Here is a 12,316-nt window from a genome sequence, read left to right on the forward strand (position 1 = left end):
TTGGGGTGCCTGGGTGGCTCAGATGATTGAGTGTCTGCCTTTGGCTCAGGTCATGATCCTAGGGTCCTGGGATTGAGCGCCCCGCTTCTCCCTCTCCCTCTGCTGTTCCCCCTGCTTGTGCTCTCTCGCTCTATCAAATAAATAAATAAAATCTTTAAAAAAAAAAAGTATACAAACCCCAATAAAACCAGATTTCAGAAGCAAAAAAAATGAGTATTTTTTTTATGTTATGTTAATCACCATACATTACATCATTAGTTTTTGATGTAGTGTTCCATGATTCATTGTTTGCGTGTAACACCCAGTGCTCCATTCAGTACGTGCCCTCTTTAATATCCATTTTAACAGTTCACTGAAATCGTCAACCTTCCATCCAACAAAAAAGACTCAAACTACTTGAGAAGAACCAAAGTTCAAAAACTATTAATAATTTGATTATGGGGCAGAATACATGTGAAAAAAAGGACTTACAGTCTTTCCAGACCCTGTCTGAGCACAAGCCATCAAATCTCGTCCTGCTAGTATAATAGGAATACTGTATTTTTGCACAGGAGTAAGCTTAGTATAACCAGCTTTAGCAATGTTGTTATTCAGTGTCTGACAGAGATTAGCTTCCTCAAAAGTCTAAAGAAAGGGGGGGAAGGGTATGATTAAATTCCATATTATCATATGCAGATCATTCCATAAACATATTTCATTTGGGTTAGTCTCAAGTTTTGTTAATTCCACTTTATATACTAAGGTTACTTTATCAATATGCCCCCACTCAAAAGTACTATCTACAGCCTGTATATTATTACTTGACAGAATTAAAGAGTACCCTTATAGACACTAGTTCTAAAGACATTTTTTCCTGGCCCCTTAAAACCTGTGAAATATAAATATCCTGATCAGTAACAATGGCCCATTAACAACAGGGGACTGTAGGAACCTCCCACTCCTCAGAATATCATTCTCCTAAGATAGACTTTCTCACATACTTAGGAAGCAGGAATCTTCAATCCCTAGGAAAAATATCCTTTTTAATAAGTTTAAATGAAGTTCTCATCCCAGTTTGAGAATGTGGGGATGAAATTTAATACTCTTTCAACATAGCCATTAATTCTACAAGTAGTATATGGTAGATGTGGTTCTTAATTTCTAACCTAAACCATTATCTGCTAAAAATAAAATTTCCGTATTCGGTAATAACAACCTACAGAAATGAACCATATACGTGACAAACTTTGCTTTATAGTCAATTCAGAAATGATTATCACACTGACCAGAATTGCTGGTGGCGCATCATGCCCAGATACTTCTACAAGAATAGTATCATATTTGTCAAAGTTGATGCCTGTCTGATAGTGTGCGAAGATGGAGTCCTCGTCCTCGGGTGGAGGTGGTGGGATGTAGGTCACCTTCGGTCCTTAGGATTCAAACAAAAGACAGAGCTTACGTGACAAGGACCAGAAGAAAAGTGAGAGAGAAAAAAACTGAAAATCAAATTGTAAATACTGAAGAACTTCCCACTGTTTACCATTAAAATTCACTTCAAATTAAAAAAAAGGTTAACTCTGCTCTTATTTTTCATTTTTATTAAAATACAACAGACGTTCATATGGCTCATACAAAAATTAATATACCTTGAGTGTCACCACTTTCTCCTCCTTCAGCTTCTGACTTCCAAGAATCTTAAAGGGAATCAAACCCAAAAAAGAGATAAATATTTTTTTAATTGAGGGATGTAAGAACTTTCACTATAAAAATCAAATACCTTATTCTAAAGTAAAACTTACTTTTTCCAGAGCCTGTTACTACTTCTTCATTTAAACCTTTGTAACCACCTAATTAGAGAAATCCATACTGATAATTAGTCAAGATACAAGGCTGTGCACATCTTTATTTTCATTGCTTGTCTTCAAAGAGAACAAATTCTAAAAATGGACAGACATCTTTAAAGTCCTTCATATGAATAAGACAAGATTAATAGAATCCTTAACAATTTTAAGTTTAATATTCAAAATGCTGATTTTATGTGGATGATACTGTTTTATGTTATCAGTTTTTGTTTAAGCTGCTCAGTCCCTTTCCTAGTTGCTATATTCCTCAGCAAAGGAATGTATTTTCTAAAATGAACTAAAAGTCCATCTGTATTGGGGGATACCACTACCATTCCCAGGTTGTAGGATTCAGCAGGACTCAGAATATAGTCATACTCACAGCTAGGATTTATTACAGTGAAAGGACAGGGAGCATGGGCAAAGGGAAAAAGGTGCATGGGGCAAAGTCCAGAGATAACCAGACACCAGCTTCCAAGAGTCCTCTCCCACTGGTGTCACACAGGATACACTTAATTTCCCTAGCAACAAGTTGTGACAACATGTTGGAAATGCTGCCTACCAGAGAAGCTCATTAGAGACTCAGTACCCATGGTTTTTATTAGAGGCTGAAAATGTAGCCACTTTTTGCCTGGCACATACCAATATTCCAGACTCCTGAAAGAAAAGCTGGTATTAAAACTACATTGTTGTAAAAACACTCCAGGCACAGTAAGCCATTCATAAACTAGTTAGGGTGGTAAGAACCCTCCCCAAATCCAATTTCCCAGATGCCAGGAAAAAAACCAACCTTGTAAGCAGGACATTCAAAGAATAGCAGTCAGGCCTGTCATGTTAACTCTTTTCCATACACTACCTTCATGGTTTTAAATAACTAGTCCTCTATTGCGCCACTTTCCGGTATTATCACAAAAAAGAATAAGGACTGCATTAGATTTGAAAATCTAACTAGATACATTTTCACAGGTAAGCTCTCTTTCTTGTCTGAACGTCCACAGGTTTTGAAATCCTTTACCCAACAAGATTTGAACATTTGTAGATATGGTTTAACTAACCATTAATAACCTCTTTCTATAATGAAGAATCTAAGAATCAAGGTGGGGAAACAGAGGCAGTTCAAGGGAGTCGTCTCTTTGAATGCTCTCAGACTACTAATGATCACTGAGGATTTTTCAGAGACATCAAGTAAGTTTTATTATTTTCCTAGTCTGGAAAGCATTTTAATTTTTATATTATAACATTAAATTTTTATAACTCAAAAAAATTTTCATAGTACAAAATCATGTATACTGAGCTTTCTTTATGCCTTATACCAAATCAAATAACTATCTCATAAGGAAAAAACATATTGTTTTAATATAAGAACATGTACATACAGACATATTTCAATCTTCAACATATGCACAGCATCCCATTTTAGGGTGATATGATTTATTAAACCATTATTTATTGATATATTTTGTTGCTTTTCAGTTTTTATTTATTATAAATGAAGCTTTAGTGAACACCCTTGTGCATACATTGAGCAAATACATCTATGGTATATAATTCCTATAATAGAACTGTTATGCTGAGGAATATTAAATAACTCTCCAAAACAGGCTGAGCATATGTCTACTCCTCAAAATGTATAAAAGCAGTAACAGTTACCTTTAACGTCAAAAATGAAATTAGGATTACTATAATGTTAATTAACCATATATAGGTAAACCAAGTTAGAACTCACCTCGTCCACTTCCACTGCCACTTCTGCTTTGGTAAGTGTCACCATTACCTGTAATGCATTTTTTTTTTGCAGATTATTTAGAGAAAACACAGTTCACCTTTTTTTTTTTTTTTTTTTTTAAACACAGCTCTCCTCCTTGAACACATAAACCATATAGCTATTTCTATTCAAATATTGAGTGCTAAGGATTCCTGGTCCTTTCATCCATCCATCTCTTAATTCTACATTTAATTTAAATCTTTTCCTCATTTGAACATTTTGTTTAAAGATTCCCCCCCTTTTTTTTAAAGAAAGTTTTAGATTTACAGAATAACTGAAGGAAAGGAACAGAGATTTCCCATACACTGGTAGCCTCCTGCCCCCACATTTGAACAGCCTCCCCCATTATCAATATCCCCCACCAATGTAGTACATTTGTTACAACTGATGAACCTAAGCTAACATGGCATAATCAAAGTTTACATGAGGGCTCACTCTTGGTGTTGTACATTCTATGGGTTTGGACAAATACAAAATGACATGTATCCACCATTAATGTATCACACAAAGTATTTTCACTGTCCTAAAAAAAATGTTCCATGCTATTCATCCCTCCCCACAACGACTGTCAACCACTGATCTTTTTACCCTTCTCCAGAGTTGTTTCTTTTCCAGAACATCATACAGTTGGAAATTATACAGTATGTAACCTATTCAGGTTGGCTTCTTTCATTTAGTAATATGCATTTAGGGTTCCTCCTTATCTTTTCATAGTTCGATAGCTCATTTCCTTTTGGTGTTCAATAATATTCTATTGTCTGAATGTACCAGTTTATCCACATTTGCACATTTTTATCAACAAATGTGGTGGGTTTTTTTTTCTTTTTCTCCTCAAATCCCCTAACTCAGAGTTCTCTTTGAAACCACTACAAACTTCACTTTCCTTCCTCCAATTAAAGGTATACTTTACACCTCAAATTAACTGGTAGATAAGAGAGAAGAAATAATTCACAGTGCACAAATTTTCTAAGGAAGGCAAAGCTGCCCACGTATTTTTGCCTGCAGATCTAAAAAGCAGAGAAACTCATGAGCTAAGCCAGTATACTTAAATGTATCTATTCAGTTACTAATTGTAGAGTTAAAAGCATATATGAATTGTTAACATTCAATAAGAAATTCTATTTCTGGGGTGCCTGGGTGGCTCAGTTGGTTAAGCATCTGCATTCCTCTCAGGTCATGATCCCAGGGTCCTGGGACCCAACCCCACAATGGGCTCTCTGCTCAGGAGGGAGTCTGCTTCTCCCTCTGCCTCTGCCCCCAGCTCATGCTTACACTATCTCTCTCTCTCTCTGAAATAAATAAATCTTTAAAAAAAAAAAAAAAAAGGAAAAAAGAAAGAAAGAAAAATTCTATTTCTCACCTGCGCCACTTAATGCTGGTCTTCTAGAACCAAAAAGGCCACCAGTGCGCAGTGTCCCCTCATCTTGTTCATATTCACTATCTATATTTATACATAATAAAATGAGATTATGTTACTTTTAAGAAGTTTTAAAATCATACAGTATAGAGAAGAAAATCAAGTCATAGTGCCAGAAGTTAAATATGTGAGGCAAAATAGTTTAAATTTTAAAGGAATCACAATGAGCAATTTTTCGAAGTACCATACAAAGGATTTCTCCACAAATCATTTCCTTTAATTACAAATTACTTCCTCAAAGTTTTTACTTTATTAAAATTATTTTATAAAAGCAGTTAGGGCCAATGCTATGTTAAAATATCATATAAGCAAAAGTTAAATAACCTCCAAAAAGTAAACTGTTACTACCCCAGAAACTTCACATTGCATCATCTCGTTACTTATTCTCCAGAATAGCACCCCCTTGCTCCCACTGTTGCCAAATCAAACCTTCCAAGTCCTGAACACTTTTTTAAAAGTGACAATTCACTAATCTCCTACATATTTATTAAATCATTATTACAGATTTAATTTTAACTTCCAAAACCACTAATCTATCCTCTTCCATTAAGAGACAAATGCAATCCAACAGTGACTTCTGAAGTCAATACCCCTAGCTCCAAGAAATGATGGCTGGAGTAATTTAAGGTAGAAAGCTACATTAGTGAAAGAAGGTATATTGGGGTGGGGGAGAATTTTAGAGAAGGCCACCTCTTTCTAAGGTTGGCTGTCATTATCAAGGCTCTAAAACACTTAGAAGTAGTAAATAAGATTAAAGAGCTGAGTCACACAAACTTCTAGAAAGATTCATATATTCCAACTAACAAGTATGCAATTAGATATGTGTCTAAAAAAATAATGTTATATACAATGTAGGTGATTATGTACCAGTCACTCTGCTAAGCTGTTCTCATATAATCCTCTCAACAACCTTATGTATGAAAAGGAAATGATGAAAAATAAAACTTAACAGATAAAGCACACTATTTGCAAGTCACTACTAACTTGGACTTCCTAGACCAAATCCTCCACGGCAACCTCGGAAACCACCTCTTCCACCTCTTCTGGATGACCCTGAAGCTTCTGAATCATTTCCATCTTGATAGCCTGTAATATTAAAACACACACACAAGAACAATACAAAACAACAACAAAAAAATCTTGGAGAAATGGTGGCCAAATTTAATTTAAGCCTTGTATAATTGAATGACTTTAAATATTTTAAGGCATTAACAGTTACTAAAAAAGAAATGCCATATTTGAACTATAAATGTTCAACTTTACTAACATAAACAGACATAGCTACAATTAAAAAAAAACAAACACTGCTTGCTTTGAGAATCAAAACTAAAAATGACTAGGGGTGGCTGGCTGGCTTAGTTGGTAGAATACATGACTCTTGGTTTCAGGGTCTTGAGTTTAAGACCATGTTGGCGGTAGAGTTTCCTAAAAAAAAAAAAAAAAAAACTAAAAATTACTAAAAGAAAAAGTGTCACTTGTAAAACACTGAAAGTTGCCACGACTGCATCATTAGCAAGATCTCTAAAATGCAGAGGATTAGATAAATCTAGGCTTGTATTTGTTCCTTATAGAAAATAGTAAAAATGGGGCGCTTGGGTGGCTCAGTTGGTTGAGCGACTGCCTTCGGCTCAGGTCATGATCCTGGAGTCCCTGGATCGAGTCCCGCGTCGGGCTCCCTGCTCGGCAGGGAGTCTGCTTCTCCATCTGACCCTCCCCCTTCTCATGTGCTCTCTCTCATTCTCTCTCAAATAAATAAATAAAATCTTTAAAAAAAAAAAAAAAGAAAATAGTAAAACATCTTACTCAAAGCACAGACATAAAAGCATATATAAAGTCTGATTTCCTGCTATAAATAACATATTAATTCAACTGAATACCAAAAATCAGTATTAACAGTTCAAGTAAAATTTGATCCCACCTAGAGCAGAACGAGATCAAATCAAAACCAAAATGTCAACTGGGCAGAAATAAAGAAAGTGAGATTTAGTTTATGAACTTGCCACTATTTACACCCAAAGAAACTGACCAATAAAGGTAAAAATTCTCTATATATTTCTTGATATTGAATTATATGTCTTTTCAAAACCTATTTATAAAATAGGGCAGACTTAATTCAAGGTAGATTCAGAGTTATACATCTACTACCTAAAACTTACAGATCCTCAATCTGGCAATAATCTATCAATAATTACATTTACATTTTAATTCTAAATTATTTATTTGTGCTTTATCTTTGAATAAGCCTTGTTGGGGTTTATCTCTTTTCAAGAAACAGTTTATCTTTCTGATCTGCTTCTTTTTAAGGTATGTTACTTTGGTGTATGCACATGAATAACTAAAATATATAAAACATATATACAAGTTTAAAATGTAATAAATGAAAACCTATGGACCCACACTACCCAGCTTAAAACTAAGAATGTTCCCAATACCTCTGAAACCCGTGGATAGTCTTTTGCCCTGTAAAATTCCCCCCCCGCTTTCTCAACCAATATCCTGAATTGTTTTTCATTTCCTTGCTCTTATTTTAATTTTTACCAACTATGTATATAACTTTTTGCAATGTATTGTTTAGTTTTGTGTTTGAGCTTTATGTAACAGAATCATATGGAATATATTCTTTACCTTGCTTCTTTAATCCATCTTTGTTTCTGTTGATGTGTGAAAATGGTACTTCATTTTTACTGCTAACATTCCACTGTATCTGTTTCATTCATGTCTATTATCTTTCTAACTTCCTTCTACTGAGTTTTTAATTAAGTTGAACACTGAGCTCACTAATTTCTTTTCTACTACATACATTTAAGATTGTAAACTTTCCTCAAAAAGTTAGCTGCTTTAGCTGTATCCCTTAAGTTTCCATGTTTTAATGTCCATTCAGGTCTAAATACCTTATTATTGCCAGATGAATTTTAATTCATAAATTGATAAATTCAGTTTCCAAATCACAACGGTTAGGCTTTTCATTACGGATTTCTACTTTCATGAAACTTTAACAAGAGGACATAGTTTGTGATAAATTCTATAGTATATTTGGGGACTTCATTTTGGCCTTAATAGATGGTAAAATTGTGTGTATTTTCTATACGCTGCAGAAGAATGTGTAATTTATAATATGGGGTTTATTATTCCAAACAGAAATATTAAATCAAGCTTAATAACTGGTATTCAAAACTTCTATAGTCTCCATAGTCTTAATCATTTCTGGTCTGCTCATTCTTTTCTTTTTTTTAAGATTTTATTTATTTATTTATTAGAAAGCAAGAGAGAGAGAAACAGCATGAGAGGGGAGAGGGTCAGAGGGAGAAGCGGGCTCCCCACTGAGCCAGGAGCCTGATGCGGGACTCGATCCCAGGACTCCGGGATCATGACCTGAGCTGAAGGCAGTCGCTTAACCAACTGAGCTACTCAGGCGCCCCATCTGGTCTGCTCATTCAATCAATTTTCTAAGGGGAAATTAGTGGTGGGGGGGGCACCTGAATGGCTCAGTGGTTCAGCTCAGGTCATGATCTCAGGGTCCTGCAATCAAGCCCCATGTGGGGCTCCCTGCTCAGCAGGAAGCCTGCTTCTCACTCTCCCTCTGCCCCACCTCCTGCTCATGCTCTCCCTCTCTCTTCCTAATAAATAGAATCTTGAAAAAAAAAAATCCCATGATTAGTGGTTTAAAATTTGCAAATTTTTCCATATAATTATGTCTACTTTTGCTTTATATACTTAAGAATATCTTGTTAGATTTCAAACCATGTTCTGAACTGTAATATCTTCCCAGTGAACATGACTTTTATCATTAAGTAATTATTTCTTTATTCCTAATATATCTGCTTTAGAGTCTATTTTGTCTCCTATACTTCTATTGGGGTTAATATTAAACTGACATTTTTTCTCTTTATTTTCAACTCTGCATTGACATACGTTTACTGTTAATATATATTATGATTACTAATGTATCAATTTCCTACTTCAATCATCCTATTTTGTGTTTTCCCTTCCCCGAGTTTTTTTCAATGTTTTTTTGTTTTCCTTTCTGTCCTTCTATTGATTTCCCAAACACTATATTTTATGCTTTTACTGATATCCTTCAATTTCAGCATGAATATTTAAGAAATATTTATTTTCAACCTTGTCTCCTTCCTCAAAGTCCTAGCCTTCTATCCTATTGGATTTCCTCCACTAGTAAGTTATACATTATATTTTACCATACCAATTTTACCATTTTTAAGAAATTCTGAAATTAGTTTCAATCTGTTCTCTTTCCTACTGAGCTGACAAAGAACTTAAGTCTTTTCATTTGCTAGTATTTTAGTTCTTTCTTATTTCTAAAACCCCTAAATTAATGACATTATTACTATCCTCTAAAGCCAATACTTATTTAGGTTTACCAATATGTTTACCAATTTTAAAATGTGTATTTATTTAGTTATGCTCATCACTGCTTCCTACTTCTTGTTGCATTCAGTTTCCTTCTTGTTAATATACATGATTCAGTAGTTCTTTCCTCAGTGGCCTGACAGTACTCAACACCATCTTTATCTAAATGGTGTTATTTCTCTCTGACACCTAAATTATCTGGATATAGCAGTTTCGATTCAGAACTATTCTCCCTCAGGATTCTACATTCTACTCTATTATGTTCTCTACCTTTATTGGAAAAAAAAAAAGTTCTGCTGCCAATCTTTTGTTCTTTTATATGTGGGTCTTTTTCTGTTAGCTCTAAATATTTTTATCTTTGTAATTTTGTAATGTCAATACACATATAAGAGTGTGAATTTTTTTAAATTTGCTCATGATTCTTGTTCCTTCTTAACTCTGGAAAAGTTTCCCAACTATTCTCTGAATAGTTTTCTTTTCCCTCTCTCTCCTCCTCCCATTTTCTCTGTTCTCTTCTCAGGAGATATTTAGACATATGTTGGAATAACAGAGCTGCTTATTCTGTCTTCCATAACTGTTAAATGCTTTCATGTTTTCCATTCCCAAATTTAGAGAATTTCCTCAGATCTATCTTTGGATTCACTTATTCTACTCATCTTTGTTTAATCTGTTTAATCTATTCACTACTGCTTTCTGTAAATTCAATTTGGTTCCTTTTCCAAACTAGCTTCTCTACTGAGCAAATGACTACATAGTGACTCAGTACCTCTAGTATCTATAGCTTAATAATTCCATACACAGGAGAAACACAAACATTTAAATGAACATGCTCTTTTTATCCATAGCTGATGCCAGTTTCTAGTTATGTAAGAAGTCTTATAACTAGAGGTGAAAAGAACATGAAGTTATACAGCATTAAAAGTCTGAATGACTTTCTTGTTAGAAAGTAGGGACAGAAACTCTACGTATCCTACATGGTGTTAAAAATAATTTGTTTTTAAATAAATAGGTTAAATGGTAAGTAAAACACTATAAAAGTTAAAATGAATGAACTAGATCCAAAAAAAAAGTTCACAAAAAAGCGGGGGGTGCCTGGCTGGCTGAGTTGGTAGAGCATGCCACTCTTGACCTCAGAGTTTTAAGTCTGAGCCCCTCAATGGGTGTAGAGATTACTTAAAATTAAAATCTTTTATTAAAAAATCACAAAAAGATAGGTCTAATAAACTTTTATAGAAATATGAATAGGAAGTATACACTACACACCAATGTTAAAAAAAGTTACCTCTGGGAAAAAGGAGATATAAAATACAGAGGGAAGATGGGTCTTCTAATAATTATGTAATTTTTTTTCTTTATTTGAAGTATAAATGACAAAATGTTCCTGTTAAATCCAGGTAGTGGTATACAAGTGTTTGTAATAGAATATTCTCTGCTTTTCTGAGTTTTTGAAATATTTCAAAATTTACCACTTTAAATGTCACTTTTCATTAAATAACATTAATATATTTTTAAAGGTGACATTAGTCCTTCCATGAATTCTGCATTTCATAAGGGACAGGTGACAATCTCTTGCAGCCTTTTAAAGATGTTTGGTAACAATCTTCAGAAAGGAGTAAATTTATAAATCATTTAAACTTTGTGTATAAGAAATATGAACATCTTTTCTTCATTTAAAAAAGTACTTACCATAAATTTAGCAAGGTCACTCAACCTTCAATATACAAAATTCAATTGTATTTCTATATACTAGCAAACAAAATGAAAATTTTTAAATGATATGGATCACTGACATCAGCAAAAATGGAAAAGTAAGAAACTCCGAATTCTGCTACTCCAAAAAATAAAATGCACGTTTTAAAAACTGTCAGAATTAACTTTCTAAAATGAAAATTAATCAAACTTGCAGTAACCCAGAGAATATTTTTTAAGCTGATTCTCAGTAAGAACAGTGAACTCTGTGGCATATTTCAACTTACTTCAGTCCCATCTCCTGGCAATTCCACTTCTAGGCATACAGTCAAAAGGTGCAAAGACAAGGACTCAAACAGATAAATACATATGAATGTTCATAGAAGCATTATTCACAATAGCCAAAGTAAGTAAAAACCCAAAGTTCATCAATAGATGAATGGGTAAATTGTGGTATTATACACACAATGGATAATTATTCAGCCATAAAAAGAAATGTACTTTGTTCAGATACATGCTACATGAACGAACACTGAAAACATTATACTAAGTGAATTAAGCCAGACACAAAAGGGCGAATGTTGCATGATTCCACTTGTATGAAATATCTAGAACAGAGGCAAATTCAAAGAGAATATAGAATAGAGTTTACCAGAAACTCAGGGGGAGAAGATAAGGGGATGTACTATATAATGGATATAGATTTCTGCTTAGGTTTCTGCTTTCAGTTTTGGAAACGGATAGTGGTGACAACTGCATAACACTGTAAATATACTTAATACCACTTACAGCTAAATATAATTAAAACAGCAGATTTTATGTCATAGTTATTTTACCACAAAAAAAGAGCAGAAAATTTCTCAAATTAGATGAAAAATATAAATTCACACATCCAAGAAGCTTAACCAACTCCCAGTGGGATAAATTCAAAGAGATTTACACCTCCACCCTATCAATATAAAACAAGAACAAATGGTGCTAGGACAACTAGATATTCACATGCAAAAGAATTAAGTTGGACCCCTCCCTCACACCATATATAAAAATGAAATCAAAATGGATCAAAGAGCAAAACAATAAAATTATTAGAAGGAAACATGGGAAACATGGGTAAAAAATAGGCAAAGGTTTTCTAGATATGACACCAAACGCACAACCAACAAATGAAAAAACAGATAAACCAGACAGCAACTAAATTTAAAACTTCTGTGCTTCAGAGGACACCAAGAAAAAAAAAGGTAACACAAAGAAAGGAGA

The 12,316-nt window shown here is 33.9% G+C and overlaps 1 protein-coding gene across 1 annotated transcript in view; it reads right to left on the reverse strand.

Moving 5' to 3' along the window:
* DDX4 (DEAD-box helicase 4) overlaps positions 1–12,316 on the reverse strand; it is a 71,267-nt gene that overhangs the window by 20,273 nt on the left and 38,678 nt on the right. Inside the window, exons 7-13 of the mRNA XM_036065685.2 lie at positions 5,987–6,088; positions 4,946–5,026; positions 3,547–3,594; positions 1,779–1,826; positions 1,626–1,673; positions 1,266–1,408; positions 472–624 (exon numbers count right to left, since the gene is read on the reverse strand). Coding sequence (XP_035921578.1) covers positions 472–624; positions 1,266–1,408; positions 1,626–1,673; positions 1,779–1,826; positions 3,547–3,594; positions 4,946–5,026; positions 5,987–6,088 — 623 coding nt within the window. The remainder of the gene's footprint in view (positions 1–471; positions 625–1,265; positions 1,409–1,625; positions 1,674–1,778; positions 1,827–3,546; positions 3,595–4,945; positions 5,027–5,986; positions 6,089–12,316) is intronic.

The sequence above is a fragment of the Halichoerus grypus genome, chromosome 2 (assembly GCF_964656455.1).
Source record: "Halichoerus grypus chromosome 2, mHalGry1.hap1.1, whole genome shotgun sequence".
NCBI lineage: Eukaryota > Metazoa > Chordata > Mammalia > Carnivora > Phocidae > Halichoerus > Halichoerus grypus.